Here is a 23094-nt window from a genome sequence, read left to right as displayed (position 1 = left end):
ACCCACTTGCTTCACAGTTGGGATGGTGTTCTTCGGCTTGCAAGTCTCCCCCTTTTTCCTCCAAACATAACGATGGTCATTATGGCCAAACAGTTCTATTTTTGTTTCATCAGATCAGAGGACATTTCTCCAAAAAGTACGATCTTTGTCTCCATATGCAGTTGCAAACTGTAGTCTGGCTTTTTTATGGGAGTTTTGGAGCAGTGGCTTCTTCCTTGCTGAGCGGCCTTTCAGGTTGTGTGAATATAGGACTTGTTTTACTGTGGATATAGATACTTTTGTACCCGTTTCCTCCAGCATCTTCACAAGGTCCTTTGCTGTTGTTCTGGGATTGATTTACACTTTTCACAACAAAGTACGTTCATCTTTAGGAGACAGAATGCGTCTCCTTCCTGAGCGGTATGACGGCTGCTTGGTCCCATGGTGTTTATACTTGTGTACTATTGTTTGTACAGATGAACATGGTACCTTCAGGCATTTGGAAATTTCTGGATGAACCAGACTTGTGGAGGTCTACAATTTATTTTCTGAGGTCTGACTGATTTCTTTTGATTTTCCCTTGTCAAGCAAAGAGGCACTGAGTTTGAAGGTAGGCCTTGAAATACATCCACGGGTACACCTCCAATTGACTCAAATTATGTCAATTAGCCTATCAGAAGCTTCTAAAGCCATGACTTCATTTTCTGGAATTTTCCAAGCTGTTTAAAGGCAGTCAACTTAGTGTATGTAAACTTCTGACCCACTGGAAATGTGATACAGTGAATTATAAGTGAAATAATCTGTCTGTAAACAATTGTTGGAAAAATTACTTGTGTCATGCACAAAGTAGATGTCCTAACCGACTTGCCAAAACTATAGTTTGTTAACAAGAAATTTGTGTAGTGGTTGAAAAACAAGTTATAATGACTCCAAACTAAGTGTATGTAAACTTCCAACTTCAACTGCACATGTAGCTCTTTTCAAGTATCATCAGCTCACTGGCCCTGAACGTGTTTGTGAAAATGAAAAGACAAAAAACGTAAAGTATCGACATCACATATATTTTGACAAAGCATACAGCAGTTCATGTTTCACATTATATGTCACAAAAGTAAATATACTGAACAAAAATGTTAATGCAACATGCAACAATTTCAAAGATTTTACTGACTTACAGTTCATATGAGGAAATCAGTTAATTGAAATACATTCATTATGCCCTAATCTTTCAATTTCACATGACTGGGAATTGGTCACAGAAACCTTTAAAAAAAAAAAGGGCCTCACAATGGGCCTCAGGATTTTGCTATCGATTAAATGCAATTGTGTTTGTTGTCCGTAGCTTAAGACTGCCCATACCATAACCCCACCATGCGGCACTATGTTCACAACGTTGATATCAGCAAACCGCTCACACGATGCCATACACGTGGTCTGTGGTTGTGAGGCCTGTTGAAAGTACTGCCAAATTCTCGAAAATAACAGTGGAGGTGGCTTATGGTAGAGAAATAAACATTAAATTATCTGGCAACAGCTCTGGTGGACATTCCTGCAGTCAGCTTGCCAATTGCACGCTCCCTAGAAACTTGAGACATCTGTGGCATTGTGTTGTGTGACAAAACTACACATTTTAGAGTGGCCTTTTATTGTCCCGAGCACAAGGTGCACTTGTGTAATGATCATGCTGTTTAATCAGCTTCTTGATATGCCACAGGTGTCAGGTGGATGGATTATCTTGGCAAAGGACAAATGCTCACCAACAGGGATGTAAACAAATTTGTGCACAACATTTGAGAGAAACAAGCTTTTTGTCCATATGGAACATTTCAGCTCATGAAACATGGGACCAACACTTTACATGTTGAGTTTATATTTTTGTTCAGTGTACATTTATAAACAGACAAACTAAAGGAAAGGGGGTTATCCGCAGTTCACTAATCTACAGTCTATGGACCGGAAGTGAACCGAATTCAGCTGAACAATACTTCCCACTCTTACTCTGCATGTGTGCAATGACCCACACAGGAGTATCAGGATCCTCCCATTTCTCTACTTCCTCGTGCCCACAGTAGTGTCTCCCATTCCTCTGCCCAAACCCCTGGGGTGCTACATGGGTGGGGGTTTAGGAGCACCACCACTCTGGTATCTGTAAAAGAAACACAAGCATTCAGGTAGGGTTTTATACAGGGTATCCTCCGCTCTAGAAGACGGACATCTGACCTCAAGACCAAACTAGGTTTACTCACTACAACCCAAGGGTCTGAGTTTAGGGCTTTACCCACCTGCTGTCCTGCTCGAGGTTGGTAATCAGGACCCTGTACCCGTTAGGAAGGAGGCCGGTGGATGGCAGGGTACCTGCCATTCCTCTGATCTGCCTAAAGGTCATCTCTGCCTGGGCACTGCGGGCGTGGTGGGCAGCGCTGCTGTGTTTTTGCTTCTTGTCTGAGATGGGAATTAACACAGTTGTGTGGATAAAGTGGTATCTCTGACCCTAATGAGTGTATAACCAAGCCTGAGTCCCATAGCATAGCCAAAAAGAGAAAGACGTATGCTCTCTGTGTTGGTTAACAGCTCTGCCCATCATGGAGGTGAATGATACATGTGTGTTCCCCATAACCAGACACTTAGATTCTAATGTTGGTATTTCATTAATATTGATGAGGATATCATGATGTACTGTGCAGATGTGCCGTGTGTGTGACATATACGAGGGAGTGCTAACTAACGTTTGGGCGTGTCATGGGGCAGTGCTTCATCCAAGTTGCAGGGCATCAGGATCTCATGACCCAGGAAGTGCTGCAGCTGCAGTCCTCCACTCAGACTGGTCCCCCGCAGAGGGGCAGTCCGGGACATGAGGGGAAGCAGGCCAGGCAGGTTCATATCCATGCCGGATCCATGAGCCATTGGGCACTGTGGGGAGAAAGGGAAAGACAGTGAATACCACAAAAGGAGATATACAGCCTACATAAAGCTACTTTGAGTCAGGTGATATTAATGGGTGTCCATAATAAGTGCACCTGGGGACACGTTAGCAACACTGTCTCAACTCTCTGACCTCACTAATTAATATGTCCTGCATTGGCTCCCATCTATGCTTCCTGCCTCACTACACCCTCCATAGCTAGTCTCTGCTACACCCACGTTAGTATGGCTGGCCAAATTTCTATTGTCTTTTATCACGTGTAAAAATCTAATTAGAGAATGATAATGATCACTCAATAATAATAACTGTTGAATGAAAACAAAAAAAGAGCTGGGTGAGAGCAGGCATAAGCCTGAAACGAAAGGGATGGGGGTCAAGAGCAGGAAGAGGGTTTTGAATTTATGTTTTTAATGAGAAAACCCAGGATCCCCCTCTCTCTCTCGCTCCCAAATACTCTCTTAACGAGCACAGGGGGCCGGGTTGACCCAGCTAATAGGGGGGCAAATCCATTGGTGCATTATCGGCCGTGCACATTTCATCTAATCAGCAGGATGAACTGAGCTGGCTTAGGCTGCTTTTAATTCAGCACTGGAGGAGCATTACTGCCCCCATCTCTTGTTATGTGCAGATCAAATCAGGGAGACAAACTGGAAGTTTGATCCTTGTTTTTTGGTAGTTGCTGTTTGGTTGTTGTTTTTCTGTACGCTGTTTGAGTTCAAGTTGCATTGCAGTTGACATGATATGGCCAGTTATCTGGCCTTTAACAGAAATTAGGCCTTTGTGGCTTTTTAGGTCAGTCTCATAAGGGCATGGAGATAGCTGCAGTGGTCGCAGGAGAAGATGCAGGTAAGAAGACAAAGCTCTTACCAACCAGGTGATACACAAAGGCAGTACAATAACTCTCACCTGGACCTCTGTGCAGAGTAGCTCAGCCCTGGTCCTCTCCTCCAGGGTGACCATCACCCCATCCAGAACCTGCAGTCTGGAGAGGCGTAGTACCACTGCCGGCCTATGGAGGGATCGCCGGGCCACCTGGGACAACAGAAAACATTTACTCATTTAGGACCTCGGAGTGAAGGCTGCAAGGCTGTCCTATAAGGACTAAACTGGCATGGGTCTGTTTGTGAGTCCAACAGTTCTCTGAAATCACCACCCTCAGAGACCACACTCTCATCATCTCCTATGCCGGCCCCATTAGCCCTACCCTTCTCCCCGGTCCAGCTGATGGAACCCTCTGCTCCCCCTTCACAGGGGACAAAGCCATCCTCTCCGGTCAGAGCCCTGTCAGTCCATACAGGAGGGAAAACTGAACAGAAGAGAAGGAGAAGAGAGGAGAGATGGTCTGGCCAGGGCACATGGGTGCAGCAGTGATTTCATACAGCTGACAGCAGGAGGTATTGTCTCTGGAGCGGCTGCTGACTCTCCACCCTGGCAGGATTAAGCCCCATGGGGGAAGGGATGGGACGGGGGGGTGGGGGCTGTGGGGTAAACAGGCTGGCCCAGCTGAGAAGGCCTCCATGGATGGCAAGCCCTCTGCACTGGGCAATAAGAGCTCTGATCCATGGGCTCCAGATGGGTGCTGAACCCAGGCCAATAGTGTCTGATAACGGCCCTGCGATTTGGTCAGCGGATTTGTCTCTGATGCAGGCCAGTTTGAGGCACAGCAGATGGTCCATCATGTAATCACTTAATTTATAACTATAGAGTTGCACTGAGTGTGTGTTTTGTAAAAGTGAATCTGTGAGCTTGTGTGTGAGAATTTGGGTGAGCGTGTAAATGAGGTGGTGTGTGTGTATGTGTGTGTGTGTGTGTGTGTGTGTGAGAGAGAGTCTGTGTCTCAGTACACATATTTGAAGTGTCCTCTGGCCTCTAAATAAGAGCAGCCATGTTTGGTCTCTTGGATTTCCATTGCGCACAGAACTCAGGGGCTTTTCAGACAAAATGAACACACACTGAAATGCAAGTGAAGGAGACCCATAATGGGCATAATTTGACAATTTTCATACTGTCATGGGGGTAATACAATTCACTTAGCCCTTGCTTGATTGTAGTAAATGTAGCTTCCGGTAGACATACAAGGTTGTAACCGACATTGGTAAAAAACAAACAAATAGATACTCACAGGATTCCCTACAACTGACAGCTCAATCAGGGAGGGAAGGACTTCTAGCTTGTCCAGCTCTGAGATGTCCTACAGGGAATAGAAAGGAGAGATAAGAGATATTATACTGTCTGGCCTACTCACTTCATAGCAGCATGAATTTAACCCCTCCCCAATCCATTAGTGCCAAACCTCATCCACATTTTGAAGCTGTGAGAGAGGAGCGGGGCAGCTCATGGGAGAGATTACATGTGTGATCTTTCATTAATCTCATGAGAGTTTAGGTATGCAAAAGGGGAGCGGGGGCGTCTCTCTCCCCCACGGAACGTGACTGAGCGGGGCTATGACTCACACAGACCTCCATTAATTGAAAACATGAAAAGATTAAGGAAGAAAAAGAAGCAATTGGAGAATTTATTTTGAGACAAAACACAAATCACCCGCCTGGGGTGAGAATGAGATGTAGGCTGAGACACTGATTACACGTTGCCTTGATTGTTCCTCTCTGTCCTCATATGTATAACCCTGACCTTCAGTCAATGTCGATTCTCCTTAATACTAGCTACTCCCACACACACGCCACAGCGGGGGTGGTAACGGTCTATAATTATGGGACTATATTTTCACCCCCTAGAATACACTGTAGATCAAAATAAAACACATTTTAGATGCCAAATGCTTTGCACATGATGAGTGCATCACCATAATTCAGTAACTGCTGTACAGGGAGTTTGACTTTGAACTTGGTGGACATTTCCACACTGTGAATGAATCAATTCCTCATTACAGTATATGAATGCATATGAAAGGCTCAGTATTGCCAGAAAGGACAATAACTTGCAGTTGCAGGACACTGGAGGACTGCTGGAGGAGGGGTACCTGTAGTTTGTTCATGCCCAGGAACAGCCTCCTCAGCTCGGTAAGGGGTTGGAGGTGGTTAAGTTCCCGTAGGCGGTTCTCTGCCAGGTGCAGCTCCAGCAGAAAAGCCTGACCAAAAAAGGAGTTCTCCCCCAGGGCCTTGATCCGGTTCCGGTCCAAGACCAGCTCCCGGAGCTGATGCAGACCCTCCAAGCCCTCCACCTGGCTGATCTCATTACCTGAGAGGAGAAGGTAAGATATTAAATCAGTAGGTAATTACATGACTACAGCTACCCCTGTTACCAATATGATTTGACTGGGCGGCATCATTACAAATGACCACACTGTGAATTTCAATCATTAACTCTGAAATTCACTCAGACACTTAAAGGGGAAATCTGCAGTTGAAACAACAACAGAGCGAACACCCCGCCACTGTTTTTGGTAAACTGCTGAAGGATGGGGCTTGAGCAATGTAACCACTCTCTAATTCATAGACAGAGCTATCGATAGGACTGACCATCCATGCGATTAAAATAATAGTTTTAACCATATTTTGGGGCTATACAGTGTGTTTACAATTACATCGTTTACAAACAATGGAATAAAACAAGCTTATATTTTGGGTTCTGATAGGTAACGACAGTTGAACAAAGCTAATGAGGCATTTATAAGTTATAGGTAGGTATACAGTGGGGGAAAAAAGTATTTAGTCAGCCACCAATTGTGCAAGTTCTCCCACTTAAAAAGATAAGAGAGGCCTGTAATTTTCATCATAGGTACACTTCAACTATGACAGACAAAATGAGAAGAAAAAAAATCCAGAAAATCACATTGTAGGATTTTTAATGAATTTATTTGCAAATTATGGTGGAAAATAAGTATTTGGTCAATGCTGGGGCGGCAGGGTAGCCTAGTGGTTAGAGCGTTGGACTAGTAACCAGAAGGTTGTGAGTTCAAACCCCCAAGCTGACAAGGTACAAATCTGTCGTTCTGCCCCTGAACAGGCAGTTAACCCACTGTTCCCAGGCCGTCATTGAAAATAAGAATTTGTTCTTAACTGACTTGCCTGGTTAAAAAAAAAAAAAAAAAAAGTTTATCTCAATACTTTGTTATATACCCTTTGTTGGCAATGACAGACGTCAAACGTTTTCTGTAAGTCTTCACAAGGTTTTCACACACTGTTGCTGGTATTTTGGCCCATTCCTCCATGCAGATCTCCTCTAGAGCAGTGATGTTTTGGGGCTGTTGCTGGGTAACACAGACTTTCAACTCCCTCCAAAGATTTTCTATGGGGTTGAGATCTGGAGACTGGCTAGGCCACTCCAGGACCTTGAAATGCTTCTTACGAAGCCACTCCTTCGTTGCCCGGGCGGTGTGTTTGGGATCATTGTCATGCTGAAAGACCCAGCCACGTTTCATATGCAATGCCCTTGCTGATGGAAGGAGGTTTTCACTCAAAATCTCATGATACATGGCCCCATTCATTTTTTCCTTTACACGGATCAGTCGTCCTGGTCCCTTTGCAGAAAAACAGCCCCAAAGCATGATGTTTCCACCCCCATGCTTCACAGTAGGTATGGTGTTCTTTGGATGCAACTCAGCATTCTTTGTCCTCCAAACACGACGAGTTGAGTTTTTACCAAAAAGTTATATTTTGGTTTCATCTGACCATATGACATTCTCCCAATCTTCTTCTGGATCATCCAAATGCTCTCTAGCAAACTTCAGGGGTGAGATCTTGCGTGGAGCCCCAGATCGAGGGAGATTATCAGTGGTCTTGTATGTCTTCGATTTCCTAATAATTGCTCCCACAGTAGATTTCTTCAAACCAAGCTGCTTACCAGTCTTCCCAGCCTGGTGCAGGTCTACAATTTTGTTTCTGGTGTCCTTTGACAGCTCTTTGGTCTTGGCCATAGTGGAGTTTGGAGTTTGACTGTTTGAGGTTGTGGACAGGTGTCTTTTATATTGATAACAAGTTCAAACAGGTGCCATTAATACAGGTAACGAGTGGAGGACAGAGGAGCCTCTTAAAGAAGAAGTTACAGGTCTGTGAGAGCCAGAAATCTTGCTTGTTTGTAGGTGACCAAATACTTATTTTCCACCATAATTTGCAAATAAATTCATTAAAAATCCTACAATGCGATTTTCTGGATTTTTTTTATTTTCTCATGTTGTCTGTCATGATTGACGTGTACCCATGATGAAAATTACAGGCCTCATCTTTTTAAGTGGGAGAACTTGCACAATTGGTGGCTGACTAAATACTTTTTTGCCCCACTGTATATCTATAATTGAAAAGTACAAAAATGTATGTAGCAACTACAGAATGCCATTTTAAAGAGGAACTGGAAAAGGTGCATCTCCTGCCCTGAATCCGTGTGTATAGTGAGTGTGGTCTGTGCAGTGTACAAAGCTGTCTTGACAGGATTATAAACAAACACCCAGGGTGGGATTAGGATCAGACAGTCACTCAACTGAAGAAAACAATAATCAAATGCAAACAATGGCAGACAGAAAAAGGCACTGTTTTCCTGTGACTCATTGCCATGCCCATTTCGTTCCTATTCTTGTTGCACCATCTCCACCTGGGCAGGTCTGAGAGAGCCTCGTCTGTTACTGAGCTGTACTTTTCATCAGCTTTGAAACCTGAAGGAAGCTGTTACTGTACCTTGGAGGAAGAGTGCTTTGAGATTTGTGAGCCTGCTGAGCTGCAGATTGGCCATATTTGAGATGCCATTGTGGCTCAAATGCAGCACCTCCAGGCTGCTCATTAGTGGCTCTAGGCTGTCCACAGGACCCACTTCCCTGAAAGAGAGGGAAAGAATGGGCACTCTGAGCTTTAGCTGCCACTCTGACTGAATGCACTGCAACTTCTCTCCCTAGTGCCTCATTTAGAAGGCCAGACCTCAGGTGCACAGCAACTCAAGGCAAACCACACAAAAGCCTGACCCCCCCCCAACCCCTTCACATTTTAAACCTTTTACTTTGTGTAAACTCTCCTCTGGTCTTTTTCAATAGTATCAGTGAAAAGGGAGATTTGTGCTTTTCCGAGAGCAGCTAACAGAAGCCTAAAATCTTTGTCACTTCAACAGCTTCGTGCTGCCCCCAAGTGGCTGAAAGTAGAAAAATATACTCTAGTCCATTGCAACAAAGACATGAAATGAGTCTTTTGCCAACCACACAGTATACTGAGAAGACAGAATTTTTTTAATCTATTCATGAATTGTACATTTACACCTCACAAACTAGGTTTAAAAGTAATACATTTCAATGCCATGTTCAAATATTATACTTTTATCTGTACTGCTGGTACCTGCTGCCTTTTGATGAGCCCTGCTGGCCATAGCCACTGGAGTTCACCTTGTGATAGAGAATCTGTCTGTTAGTCAGGGGGGCTTGGGCCTTCTGCCTGGGCAGGATGGATTCTATGTGGTTATAGTTCAAACATAGTGCCTACATGGAAGAAAATAAAAAATTTTTTTATTTTTTTATTGTTGATGGTTTTAAAAAAACCTGACAGTGCAACTTATAAATGTAAAATATATGGCACAGATTACATTTTAGAATGGTCGGAAAAGTTTGGCCGGTTGGTAACAATAATTTGGCAGGCCCACCTTGATGTTGGGCAGGTAGACAAGGCCACTGAAGGAGGTGAGGTTGTTGTGCTCCAGGTTGACACTACGCATGTTGTGGAACAGGTCTGCTGGGGCCAGGTCCACCATACTGGGGAGAAAGGGCACAGTTTATACACACTCACTCTTTCTTTTACTGTCTCTTCTACTCATCTAAAAGGTGACTGAAATACTGTGATGAACTACTACACAGTAGTAGCTGAACTACAATACACTATGCTCAATGACCTGATAGCACTGGACTGCAGGTTGAGATCAACGACGTCAGAATAGTTGGAGTGTCCCAGTTTCTCTGCCACCATGTCAGGGGTCAGGCGTCCACCAAACACATCCTTGGCGTTCTCACACTCTGTCATTTCCTGTGGATCACAATGACGTCACTTCTGTTTCATCTCAATTCAGCTCAATTTTATTTATCTCTAAACGAATAGCTCCCTTTGATTATGACGTAAACATACCACTGCAACCCCATCCAGTGCCTTTAGAGAGGGTAGATGGAACACCACATAAATCCTGTAGCTTTCCAGTTTCTCCACTAAAGGATTACCATACAGATCCAGAATGATTAAGTTTGTCAAAGCCTAGAAAAAAATGTAAAAAACAATGATCTTACTTTATTTTAATTTACACATTGACTATTAGTAACAGTGTATAAAAAACAGCTTTTATGTATCCTGTGGGTTGGTGTACAGTATGTTATCATGCTTGGCTGTGTGAGGTCAGCTCACCTTTAGGTGGTAGATGTCTCGTGTGGAGGTGATGATGTTGTTGCCTATGTACAGCTCGAATAGTGAGCGGGCCCTATGCACCCCGTTCAGGGAGCCAATGCAGTTGTTCTCCACAGACAAGAAGTGGAGGTTGGGCATCCGGTCCAGGACAGTGCCATCCAGACAGGACAGCTGGTTCCCATTCACACTGAGCTTAGTGAGCTGGTGCAGTTTGGACACACCTGAGAGGACAAAGATAGGGAAGGATATCTCATACATGATGGACATGATTCCCTTGTCAATACCAAATTGTTTTCTCTTCCTTGAATAGACCTAGTGCATTCTGAACCAAGAGTGCCAAGGGTTTTCTATTGTGTTAAAATATATATGACAACACTTAATAATTTGTCATGTGGTGACCATTGAGATTAGGACTGACCGTCGAGCCTAGAGATGCAGTTGTCGTTGAGGGACAGCTCCTCTAGATGCTGGCAGTTGTCCAGACCCTCCACTTTAGAGATGTTGTTGTCATTGAAGGAGGCCCAGCGCAGGTTGACCAGTTTGTCCAGGTTGGTGAGCCTGGAGAGCCTCTGGCTGTCAAGGTTAAGGGCTGTGATCTGCTCAGAGTTCAGAGGTCACTGTTAAGTAAACAGACTGCACTTGTACCCTAGATGAAGCACCAGGAGAGAACCCATAAACTACAAGCTGAAACGAGTACATCTTTATTGTTCCTGGACTCCAGTATTGTGTATATTAGTGTTTGTTTCACCTTGGTGGTCCAGCCTTGCTCTAGGTCTCCAGTGATGTCCCAGGGCGAGGGGCTGAGTTGATCCAGGAGCTGGGCTGCAGAGAGCAGGCTGAGACTGCGGGGACGCTCACTGTCCGTCCGGGAGTGGGCCAGCAGAGATGCCTGTAGCCAGAGTGTGAATCAGACTGAGGAATTACTACTCTCAACACAGACGGTAGACCAAACTTTGTCATGCAGCATGTAACAGCAAAGGTAGCTCACTTACATTAAAGTATTCAACCTATCTGGCAAATCATGAACTAAGAAGAGAGAGTGATTCTCTTGTCTAACTCTTACCTGGCTGATTCTGGAGCCTGCAGCCATCTGAACAGCAGCGCCTGCCTCTTCCTCTGTCACCAGCATGTCATCCAGGTGTGTAAGGCTAATCAGACGTCCCAGAACCGTCATCCTTACCGCCTCAGGCTGGGACAAACACATCACTTTCATTAGCACAGTGTCTTATGGTCTTACTATATGGACACTAGACTAGACCAATGTTAAAGCTGGTGTTAGTGTGTGTGGTTTTACCCTATGCCAGGGGTTGTGGCGGGTGTCCAGTCTCAGCAGGGTGGGGGCATGTTTCCGGAGCACAGCCGTCTCCTCTCTAGCGCGGGTCAGCTGGTTCCAGCGCAGGTCCAGTTGATTGAGACGCCCCAGCCCCCTCAGCCCCTCCAGGGTCAGCAGGTGGTTGTAGCTGGCGTCCACAAACTCCAAGTTGGGCTGGAGGAACACAGAGAAACATTAGGGAACCTATTTGCTGTATGTAGGACTAAGTTGAAAATGATTCATGAAGATTGGTCGACCTAAACGCCCCACCCGTCAGAACGCACCATGTGGGAGATGTCATCTAGTTGTGTAAACTCATTGAAGCTGATAGTCAGGCGGCGCAGGGCTGTCAGACGAGAGATCTCCTTCAGTTTACTCAGGCTGTTGCCATGGAGATTCAACACCTTTGACCAGGGAAGAAGAAAGATGAAAGTGGGGCACCAGCACAGTACAGAGAGGATATCAGTGCTAAACCTAGTGGGCTAAAGTACCATTATGTGTTAGTCCCTCACTCAGAGGCCTCAACCCTTACTGTAATCTGACTGAGGACGTTGGCCCTGGCTACATTGAGTAAAGTCTTCTCGTCCAGGCACAGCAGCTTGGGCCGCGGTTTGAGCATGGGCTCCATGTTTAGAGTCTCTTCGTCCAGGTTGATATCGTTGGGAGGGGGGTTGTCTGTGCCTCTGCTGCTGGGCTCTGGGAATGCAGGCTGGGCTCGGTCCTGAGAGGAGGGAACATCATAGTGGTGAGGACAAACGGTTGGTGAATATCAGCACTTGTTTGGTGGGTTTACAAAAATTGGAACATTGAAAGACAAACAGGGTATACTTTTTCCTACCTGCGTGATATACTCAAAGTCGATGAGGTACTCCGGCAGGACAAGCTCACGGTCAAATACAAACCACTGACTCTGTCTCAGACTGCAGTCACAGCCACTGTGGATATTGGAGGAGCAAGGCCTCTCTATTTGGATAAAAGTCTCAGGTTGGTCAACAATAAGATGGAATAGAAGAATGTTGACTTTTGCTGGTTGTTTCCATTCCACTGTCACCAGTAAAAAACTGGTTGTTCTGAAAAGTAACAGTTGTGACATTACCTCCATTTGTCTTATGGACCTGCTCTGGGCTCACATTGCGGTAAACAGAGTGAGCTTTGGGGTAGTTGAGGGCGTCCACTGAATCCCCTTCATGGATGGGGAAGCTGCGGCCCAGGAACACTTTGGACACTATGAGCTGACCTTGAAACAGGAGGAGAGTTTGAATAATTCAATTTCAGTTTCTCTGACACAGGTTCATTTAAAGCAAAAAAATATAATTTGTACATTTACATTTTTGTCCTGATTTATATCCTCAAGGTTTCATTAGCAATACAAAGTAATTGAAGTGTGTGAAAGGATGAAATAGGACCATACAGACCATGTCTGAAAAGAAGAGGGTCTATGCTCTGCTTGGAGGTGCCTTGGTTGGCCTGTCGCTGTGTGTACTCAATCCTGGGGCTGTCCGTCACACTCAGGCTGTTAGACAAGGGTACAGCTCTCTCTCTGCCCAGGGCCTAACACAGACACAAGACACACGACAGTGTCAAGAACTAAAACAATGACACAATCTCAGGCATAGTGTACAGTCTGAATAAGCAATATGTGTACCTTATACATATCTGCTGTTTTAAAGCCGTCCTCTGGAATGTGTAACATCTCATTCTTCTCACTGGTTCTTTCAGGATCAGACACATAGAACAGGTACTCCAGCCAGCGTTTGTAATTCCTGCACAGATGGAACTGCAGTCAGACAAATGTAAATACTGTCAAAATATTTCAGGTTATGTGGTCTGTTATCAACTATTTCTGTGTAATATCAGACATAGACATAATACTGAGGAGCTGAGGTGAATATCATAGAGAAAAGGAACGCTGCGTGTAGAAGAAAGAGTTGCCATTTTAAGATTTAACAGTCTCATCATGGGAACTCACTGTGAGAACATTGTGGACTCTTCGCTGGCCAACAGGGTATGAAGCTTGTCCTCGAAACGAAGCCGCAGCGAACGGTTATGGATGCGGATGATACGGTTGATCTTGATGCCAGTGATGCCATGAGCCTTGTAGTCCCACGCACAGAACCGGGAGAGCAGGAGGTCATAACAGGAAGTGAACCTGTTGGGAGAGAGAAAACAGTGGACTCAATAGCTAAATGCTGCAAATCACCGACATAATCATCTACACAAATCACCAACACAAATGAGGTAAACTCAAGACAGATCAGTCCGCAGAAGACTTGGATGAAACATATCATGATCTAGTACTATATGATCACATAAGTAATTTCCCTGCAGGTACCCTGGCTAATGTCACTGTTATTGAAAAGGAGATCATTTGTACCAGGGGTCTGTGGAGCAGCCCTCTTCAAACCGAATATTCCCCACTGTCTCAAGCTCCATCAGCAGAAAGTAGACCATCATCTCGTTCCTTTTGGTGGCTTGGGCCAAGTCCCGCTGGTACCAGGACTCAATCCTGCAAAAACAAGATAAAAACAATCTCCTTTTCACGCTTCATAATCTTAGTGCCAATAGAAAGCTTACATATAAACAAGAATGCCAAATGAGACTGTATTGAGCCCTTCTAAACTCAAAGAAATTTAGAAATTCTCAGAATGGCACCGTTTTACAAAACAATTGCTATTTTGTGTTTTTTCATATTGTTTGTAATTTTTTTTGTACTTAATGTTGATGCTACCGTCTCTTATGACCGTAAAGAGCTTCTGGATATCAGAACAGCGATTACTCACCTCGAACTGAACAAAGATTTTTTATTTAATGAGCTGACGCGAAGGATATAATGTTGCTCCCCGACAAGGCCCAAATCCCCGTCATTCGCATGAAGACAATAAGGAAATACAGGGGGCGGAGATGAGGGTGTCTAGTGAAAATTAGTTGCCGAGTGTGTAACCCGCATCTACCATCCGTTCTATTAGCCAACGTGCAATCACTGGAAAATAAACTGGATGAGCTCCATGCAAGACTATCCGACCAACGGAACATTAAAAACTGTAATATCTTATGTTTCACCGAGTCGTAGCTGAACTGTATAACGTACAGTTGGCTTGGTTTTCCGTGCATCGGCAGGACAGAGCAGCTACGTCTGGTATGACGAGGGGTGGGGGTGTGCGTCTATTTGTCAATAACAGCTGGTGCACAATGTCTAATATTAAGGTAGTCCCAAGGTATATGCTCGCCTGAGGTAGAGTACCTCATGATAAGCTGTAGACCGCACTATCTACCAATAGAGTTTTCATCTATATTTTTCATAGCCGTCTATTTACCACCACAAACCAACGCTGGTACTAAGACCGCTCTCAACAAGCTGTATAAAGCCATAAGCAAACAAGAAAATGCTCATACAGAAGAGGCGCTCCTAGTAGCCGGGGACTTTAATGCAGGGAAACTTAAATCCGTTTTACCTCATTTCTACCAGCATGTCACATGTGCAACAAGAGGAAAAAAACTCTAGACCACCTCTACTCCACACAATTCTATCCTCCTGATTCCTGCTTACAAGCAAAAATGAAAGCAGGAAATACCAGTGACTCGCTCAATACGGAAGTGGTCAGATGACGAGGACGCTACACTACAGATCTGTTTTGCTAGCTCAGACTGGAATATGTTCCGGGATCCATCAAATGGCATTAAGGAGTATACCACCTCAGTCACCGGCTTCATCAATAAATGCATCAACGACGTCGTCCCCACAGACTCATATCAAACATCTCCAATCTAAAATCAAATCTAGAGTCGGCTTTCTATTCCGCAACAAAGCCTCCTTCACTTATGCCGCCAAACTTACCCTAGTAAAACTGACTATCCTACCGATCCTCGACTCGGCGATGTCCTCTACAAAATAGCTTCCAATACTCTACTCAGCAAACTGGATGCAGTTTATTACAGTGCCATCCGTTTTGTTACTAAAGCACCTTATACCACCCACCGCTGCGACCTGTATGCTCTAGTCGGCTGGTCCTCGCTACATATTCGTCGCCAGACCCACTGGCTCCAGGTCATCTACAAATCCATGCTAGGTAAAGCTCCGCCTTATCTCAGTTCACTGGTCACGATGGCAACACCCACCCGTAGCACGCGCTCCAGCAGGTGTATCTCACTGACCATCCCCAAAGCCAACACCTCATTTGGTCGCCTTTCCTTCCAGTTCTCTGCTGCCTGTGACTGGAACGAATTGCAAAAATCGTTAAGTTGGAGACTTTTATCTCCCTCACCAACTTTAAACATCTGCTATCTGAGCAGCTAACCGATCGCTGCAGCTGTACATAGTCCATCAGTAAATAGCCCACCCAATTTACCTACCTCATCCCCATTTATTTATTTACTTTTCTGCTTTCTGCTCTTGCACACCAGTATCTCTACCTGCACATGACCATTTGATCATTTATCACTCCAGTGTTAATTTGCTAAATTGTAATTATTTGCCTACCTTGACAGAGAAACATTAGGGAACATTCGCCTACCTAGACTTCTGAACATCTAATCAAATGGCTACCCAGACTATTTGCATATTCTACGCTGCTGCTACTCTGTTATTATCTATGCATAGTCACTTTAATAACTTTACCTACATGTACAGTTGAAGACGGAAGTTTACATTCACCTTAGCTAAATACATTTAAACATTTAATCCTAGTAAAAAGTTAGGATCACCACTTTATTTTAAGAATGTGAAATGTCAGAATAATAGTAGAGAGAATTATTTATTTCAGCTTGTATTTCTTTCATCACATTTCCAGTGGGTCAGAAGCTTACATACACTCAATTAGTATTTGGTAGCATTGCCTTTAAATTGTTTAACTTGGGTCAAACGTTTCGGGTAGCCTTCCACAAGCTTCCCACAATAAGTTGGGTGAATTTTGGCCCATTCCTCCTGACAGAGCTGGTGTAACTGAGTCAGGTTTGTAGGCCTCCTCACTCGCACATGCTTTTTCAGTTCTGCCCACAAATGTTCTATAGGATTGAGGTCAGGGCTTTGTGATGGCCACTCCAATACCTTGACTTTGATGTCCTTAAGCCCTTTTGCCACAACTTTGGAAGTATGCTTGGGGTCATCGTCCATTCGGAATACCTATTTGAGACCAAGCTTTAACTTCCTGACTGATGTCTTGAGATGTTGCTTCAATATATCTACATAATTTTCCTTTCTCATGAAGCTATCTATTTTGTGATGTGCACCAGACCCTCCTGCAGCAAAGCACTCCCACAACATGATGCTGCCACCCCCTTGCTTCACGGTTGGGATGGTGTTCTTCCCCCTTTTTCCTCCAAACATAACGATGGTCATTATGGCCAAACAGTTCTATTTTTGTTTCATCAGACCAGAGGACATTTCTCCAAAAAGTACGATCTTTGTCCCCATGTGCAGTTGCAAACCGTAGTCTGGCTTTTTTATGGCGGTTTTGGAGCAGTGGCTTCTTCCTTGCTGAGCGGCCTTTCAGGTTATGTTGACATAGGACTCGTTTTACTGTGGATATAGATACTTTTGTACCGGTTTCCTCCAGCATCTTCACAAGGTCCTTTGCTGTTGTTCTGGCATTGATTTGCACTTTTTGCATCAAAGTACGTTCATCTCTAGGAGACAGAACGCGTCTCCTTCCTGAGCGGTATTACGGCTGCGTGGTCCCATGGTGTTTATACTTGCGTACTATTGTTTGTACAGATGAACGTGGTACCTTCAGGCGTTTGGAAATTGCTCCCAAGGATGAACCAGACTTGTGGAGGTCTCCAATTTTTTTTTGAGGTCTTGGCTGATTTCTTTTGATTTTCCCATGATGTCAAGCAAAGAGGCACTGAGTTTGAAGGTAGGCCTTGAAATACATCCACAGGTACACCTCCAATTGACTCAAATGATGTCAGAATCAGAATCTTCTAAAGCCATGACATCATTTTCTGGAAGTTTCCAAGCTGTTTAAAGGCAGTCAACTTAGTGTATGTAAACTTCTGACTCGCTGGAATTGTGATACAGTGAATTATAAGTGAAATAATCTGTCTGTAAACTAATAAAAATAATCTGTCTGTTGGAAAAATTACTTGTCATGCACAAAATAGATGTCCTAACCGACTTGCCAGAACTATAGTTTGTTAACAAGAAATTTGTGGAGTGGTTGAAAGACGAGTTTTAATGACTCCAACCTAAGTGTATGTAAACTTCAGACTTCAACTGTATGCACGCACCACTTTTCCATTGAATTTTTTTTATTTTTTAAACAAGTTATTTTTTTCATTTCACTTCACCAATTTTGACTATTTTGTGTATGTCCATTATATGATATCCAAATATAAATCCATTTAAATTACAGGTTGTAATGCAGTAAAATAAGAAAAACGCCAATAATTTTGCAATGCACTGTATCTGGGACTGATACCAGTGTGGAAGAGCTGGTCACTTTTAAAGGACTTTGTGAATGATTACCTTGCCAATAGGACGATTGAATATTATTGTCTTGCAGACAATATTTTTTTTGTGTGAGTTTCCTCCAAATACATGATGTGGTAGGAATCGTGAGACATCATCATTACATCTGTTAATACGTAGTTTTAAAACAAAGTTATAAAAAATATGTCTTATTGTAACAGCAAGTAAAATATGCCCTTTGTGTTTTATAGAAATACAAGCTGTTTAATGTGAATGATTTTATGTTTACTGCTAATGTTTTTTATACTATCTATTTTTTCATGTTTTCTAAAAATTCATTTGAAGTATATATGTATGGATATTTAGAAGATAAATACACAACACAGAGGACTAAAGGTCAAGAGGACTAAAAGTCAATAGAGTACTAACGATCAATGGATCACGATGGATACATGTCACTCATTGCAAGTTTTTTTCTGTAAAAGGGGATTAATGATCAAGGGGTCATAGACATGGGAGGAATTTCAGTCTGGAACTCATAGCTACATGGCAAGTTCTCATTGGTCCAAATTGTTTATACATTGAGCCTGAAATAGGATACTTGTTATTTGGCCATTGGCCAAGTTTGATTGCAAGGAATTCTAATTGGTCAACCACAAGCTAGGGTTGGGTTATAAATTACATCCTGTCTCCTTTGTTCTGTGGAGAGAATCACTGAGGACAGTGAAGAATGAACATCTTATCTCTCGGCATAACATCTATGATTTGTCCTCTTTGAATAAACCTATTTTTCTCCCCCTGATTTGCTTTGGGGTTTGTGTTATTGAAGAGTAATATCAACTGCTAACAGCCCAGTACATCACTGGGGTTAAGCTTCCTGCGGTGTCAGAGGAAGGTCCAAAAAATTGACAAAGACTCCAGTCACCCAAGTCATAGGCTGTTCTCTCTACTACCGCTGAACAATTAATCAAATGGCCACCTGGACTATTTACATTGACCCCCCCATCCATGCATAGTGACTTTACCTCTACCTGCATGTACACATGATTTTGACTAACCTGTACCCCGCTCACTGACTCGGTACCGGTACCCTCTGTATATAGCCTCATTATTGTTATTTTATAGTGTTATTTATTATTATGATTTTTTTTACTTGAATTTATTTAATAAATATCTTCTTAACTCTATTTTCTTAAAACTGCATTGTTGGTTGAGGGCTTGTAAGTAAGCATTATACGGTAAGGTCTACTATACCTGTTGTATTCGACGCATTTGACAAATATAATTTGATTTTAGATTTGAATCTCTCTTAGAGGTCTAATCCCTTTATTAATGTACATGAACTCACTCCTCCAGCTTCCTGTTCCAAAATTGCAACCTCTCCTTCAGGGTGTCCAGCTTGGAGAGGATCTTGTGTTCCAGGCCGGGGTCGCGGGTGATGTCAGCAAGGGTGTCACTGCGGTCCCCTGAGCCCTCACTCAGCGGTGACAGTCCATCCTCCCAGGTACGGGCCGACTTCCTGCACATGGCCTGCACCTCCGACAGCTCACACTCCAGCTGCTCAAAACACCAACACAATAGTCATATTAAGCACCACTGTAAATGTATGACATATGCATCAAAAGTCCATTGTTGAGGGCATAGTGTTGTACGGACGTTTTTGAGGGCATAATTGAGAGCTCTGATGCGGTCCTCTGGCAGCTGTAAGAGATTCCTCTTGTTCTCCAGCAGATTGGCCTGGGTCTCTGCCAGGTTCCTCTGGGCTGTCCGCACACGCATGTTGTAGTACATCATCTTCTTAATCACAGTGGACTGGAATGAACAGATGTTACAATGTACTGTATGCAATGGAACCCCTTTATTATACCATAGTTCATTAGACTGTAATTACAAGAAGATTAGAAAAAAAGCAACACCGGAAAAATACATTCATTATCAGAGTTCAGGGACGACTTATTAAACATATGCTTTAATCTCTCAGTAGTAGAGAGTATCAGACATTAAGATCCTATTAAATTACTAGAGGGGTTATGTCATAAACCCTTAAAGTTCCAGAATGGTGTGATAATGGCAAACATTTTGGTCAGGGAGAAATTCTACTTCTTTACCAAAATGGCTGATCTTTAATACTGTTATAAGACAATTAATGTCCATTCTAGTATTCTAATTGCTAATTCTATGCTATCACAGCCCTGGAGCCTGCACAGTGACAACAGTTACGAAGGCTGACCCTTGGGACTATTGACCTGTACCTCGGCAGCGTCCTTCAAATGCTTGCTGGAGACGTCGTAGGTGTCAAGCCGCTGGAGGCCTGGCATGTGGTAGAGCACGTGGGTGGCATAGTTACACAGCAGACATACTGGAGTGGGACTTGACTGGGGGTCCTTCAGTCCCAACACTCTCAGACAGGTCAATGGGGCCAGGAGGGTCAGCTCCTGTTACACAACACGATAACATGATGTTGATGCTTAAGAGGGACACATTTAAAAACACTAAACTGAAGCATGCACAACCCTGATTGGCACTCAACCCCACTAATGGTTTTGATGCTGTATATCTGTGAGGAGGGAATCTCCTTAATGGATCACATTAACATAATTGATTGATGAGATGATTGGATTTCTACTTGTTTGCTGGTGGGGGGATTTCTCTGAGGTTTCAGGGTAGATCATAGAGGACCAACTGTTCCTTCACCCAAACTCAAGCCATACCTGACATTCTGTATACTGTATGTTGTAAGAATATGGTAAAACATTCATTTTTTTTACACAATTTCATGCATAATTTTGTGGGAATCTCACTTTAACCCTGCATAGTTCAACTAAAGGAGAAATGTCATATCAAAATAGCAAAGATGGTAAGCTTCAGATGAATTGTGCAACAGTTAAAATCAGCAGATATTTCTGTACTGCTGTAGCAATAGGCCTTCGACATAGATAAAATACAGGGAATTGCTGTAATCAGTTCTTTCAAAACCAAAGAGACCGGGGTAATAGGAAACTATCGAGACTGACGGCCAATCAAAAATAATACCCAATCCTTTGTTGGGTGACTGAATTCTACATTGTTGACTAGAATAAAGGTTTGAATGAATTATCATATATAGAATCTACTCTAAATTAGGCAATCAAGATATTCGACTGAAAAGCAAGCCTGTAATTCACCATATGCAAAGGTGGTAGTCAGATATTAGATTGAGAAGGTGCAAAAAATGTTCTTACCTTAAAAGAGCAGATCTTGTTCCCAGATAAATTCAGATTTTCAATGCTGATATTAGGATCAAGACTGTGTCCTGTGAAACAGATTGAATAATTATCATTATAAATACATCAAAGATGTAATCTGTCAAGTTTATAGCCATTGGAGATGAACCTTCAACTCACCTATCTTCTCAATGTTATTGTCAGCTAGATTCAGCTCTCTCAGCTTTTGAAGTCTGTTTAATCCCTTTAAACAGGTATGAAGAAAGGATGAGACATCTAAAAAAAATGCAGATTTCAAGAAAACCAATCTATACAGATTATGAGGTGCATTACATGACACAGAAATGCATCCATACCTCTATGTGAGTGATGAAGTTATTGTTAAGCCACAGCACCTGTAGATTGACAAGTGACTCCAAATTCTCAATCTTACTGATCTGATTGTCATAGAGGTACAGCTTCTGTAACTGATGGCAATTCTGAAGTCCAGAAATGTCCTACAATAATGAAAATAAATACCCCCCCCCCCCCAAAAAAAAAAATAAGTATTGTTGGTATTAAAGACAAAGATGCAAATCCTAGCTAGATACAGTTATTTTGCAGTCTACTCTGAATTGAGAAATCAAAGATGCTCAGTTTTGATGGTCAATATAATTCTGTTTTAGATACTCTTTAGATGAAAACTTTACACACATCTCCAAGATGTCAGCATGAAGGAATGAAGAGAAACCTGGATCTTACTGTCAGCTGGCATTCCACCACCCAGAACTCCCGAAGCAGGGGACAGGACTCAAGGCCCTTGATGTGACTGATACTCTGGCCTACCAATGTGAGCTGGCACAGCCTTGGAAAAAGGGAGAGGCCAACCATACGAGGATAACCTGAGAAGAACACCTCCAGGGCTGTGATGCTGCTACCTTCCTGGGGTATCTTCTCATAAGACACCCCATTGGCAATACACTGTTGAGGTACAAAAAAAGTGTCTCCACAAGCCAAACAGAAAATGACACTAGTTTTAATCATAAGTATCTGGTTGACACAAAATTACACTCACCAGTTCTTTGACAACCTCCTCATCACCATTATGTCTTTGCTTTTCACTCTGTATCATGTTGTTCTGTGCTGAAATATAGGCAATTGTTAATTATGTCATGCTAAAATAAGGATCATTGCTAAACTTAACTGGTCTTGGTTCGGGGGCTTTAGGGGGTTGTCTGGGGTAATATTATCTATCAGTAAACAAGCATCTGAAAAAAATCATAAAATGTACCGTTAGCTAAAATTTGAGGACAGATAAGAGATAGAAAACATTTAATATAAGTACAAATAGCAAGAATACGTGATTTGTGTCACTCAATAATTAGTTTACTAGCTAGCTACGTTAGCTCTAGCTAAGCTAACTGTAACGTCAGCTAATGCAAATGTACTTACATTCGAAGTTGCAGCCTGCACATTAGTTCACTGTCACGGACACTGTCTGCTCAGACCACTAAGTTAATCGAATACCAGTTTTGGACATCTGTCATTGCAGCTATTCTCTTTATGAAAACAAAAATATAATTTTAGCGTGTTTATATGGTAGACATTTTGCACCTGTAGCTAGCATGCCCCAGCAAGGTTTGTCATCAACCCGTATCTAGGGAAGTGCGTCCCTGTTGCTCAGGAGTCATCTGAACTTTTTCCTCGTACTTTTGATCATCACCACACGAGGGCGCTACAGTGCAATTCATTTGAGCACGAACTGGCACGAACAGAACAAAGAAATGGTCCTCAATTGGATATTTGCATGAGTGAAATTACTTGCATCTACTAACGTGAAAACGTTTAACAAAAAACTGTCGTATGTTCAAACATAACATGGTACAGGAATATTACAATTTGCGTTATTATTGTGATATGGTTTTAAGCATTTCAAACATGATACGCTTGAAAGATGCTTCAATATGCTC

At 43.0% G+C, this 23094-nt stretch overlaps 1 protein-coding gene across 1 annotated transcript; it reads right to left on the bottom strand.

Annotated features, from left to right (window-relative positions):
* Window positions 1-1024: 1024 nt before the first annotated feature.
* Window positions 1025-22823, bottom strand: lrrc9 (leucine rich repeat containing 9). Its single transcript, XM_021584948.3, has 33 exons — window positions 22577-22823; window positions 22200-22267; window positions 21887-22105; window positions 21502-21642; window positions 21326-21389; window positions 21164-21234; window positions 20195-20377; window positions 19599-19754; window positions 19291-19499; window positions 13911-14042; window positions 13506-13685; window positions 13182-13299; window positions 12952-13087; window positions 12633-12773; window positions 12375-12499; window positions 12069-12257; window positions 11821-11940; window positions 11519-11710; window positions 11288-11413; window positions 10973-11113; window positions 10643-10820; window positions 10225-10445; window positions 9955-10077; window positions 9725-9855; window positions 9479-9587; window positions 9178-9317; window positions 8533-8669; window positions 5883-6100; window positions 5025-5093; window positions 3809-3934; window positions 2706-2889; window positions 2262-2421; window positions 1025-2125 (listed from the first exon to the last, which is right to left on the bottom strand). The coding sequence occupies exons 2-33, from the start codon at window positions 22254-22256 to the stop codon at window positions 2086-2088; spliced, it is 4536 nt and encodes a 1511-aa protein (XP_021440623.3). The 5' UTR covers window positions 22257-22267; window positions 22577-22823; the 3' UTR covers window positions 1025-2085.
* Window positions 22824-23094: the final 271 nt, after the last annotated feature.

The sequence above is a fragment of the Oncorhynchus mykiss genome, chromosome 25 (genome assembly GCF_057628025.1).
Source record: "Oncorhynchus mykiss isolate SJ-2025 chromosome 25, ASM5762802v1, whole genome shotgun sequence".
Taxonomy (NCBI): Eukaryota; Metazoa; Chordata; class Actinopteri; order Salmoniformes; family Salmonidae; genus Oncorhynchus; species Oncorhynchus mykiss.
This window is presented reverse-complemented; position numbering and strand designations above follow the sequence as displayed.

What these genes read in the sequence shown, in the direction of transcription:
- lrrc9 (XM_021584948.3), bottom strand. Translation starts at nt 22,256, where the DNA reads ATGATACAGAGTGAAAAGCAAAGACATAATGGTGATGAGGAGGTTGTC. An exon ending in TGGTGGAATGCCAGCTGACA is followed by an intron (nt 21,643 to 21,886) that starts GTAAGATCCAGG and finishes TCATTATTGTAG; the next exon opens with GACATTTCTGGACTTCAGAA. An exon ending in TAGATGACATCTCCCACATG is followed by an intron (nt 11,711 to 11,820) that starts GTGCGTTCTGAC and finishes GTGTTCCTCCAG; the next exon opens with CCCAACTTGGAGTTTGTGGA.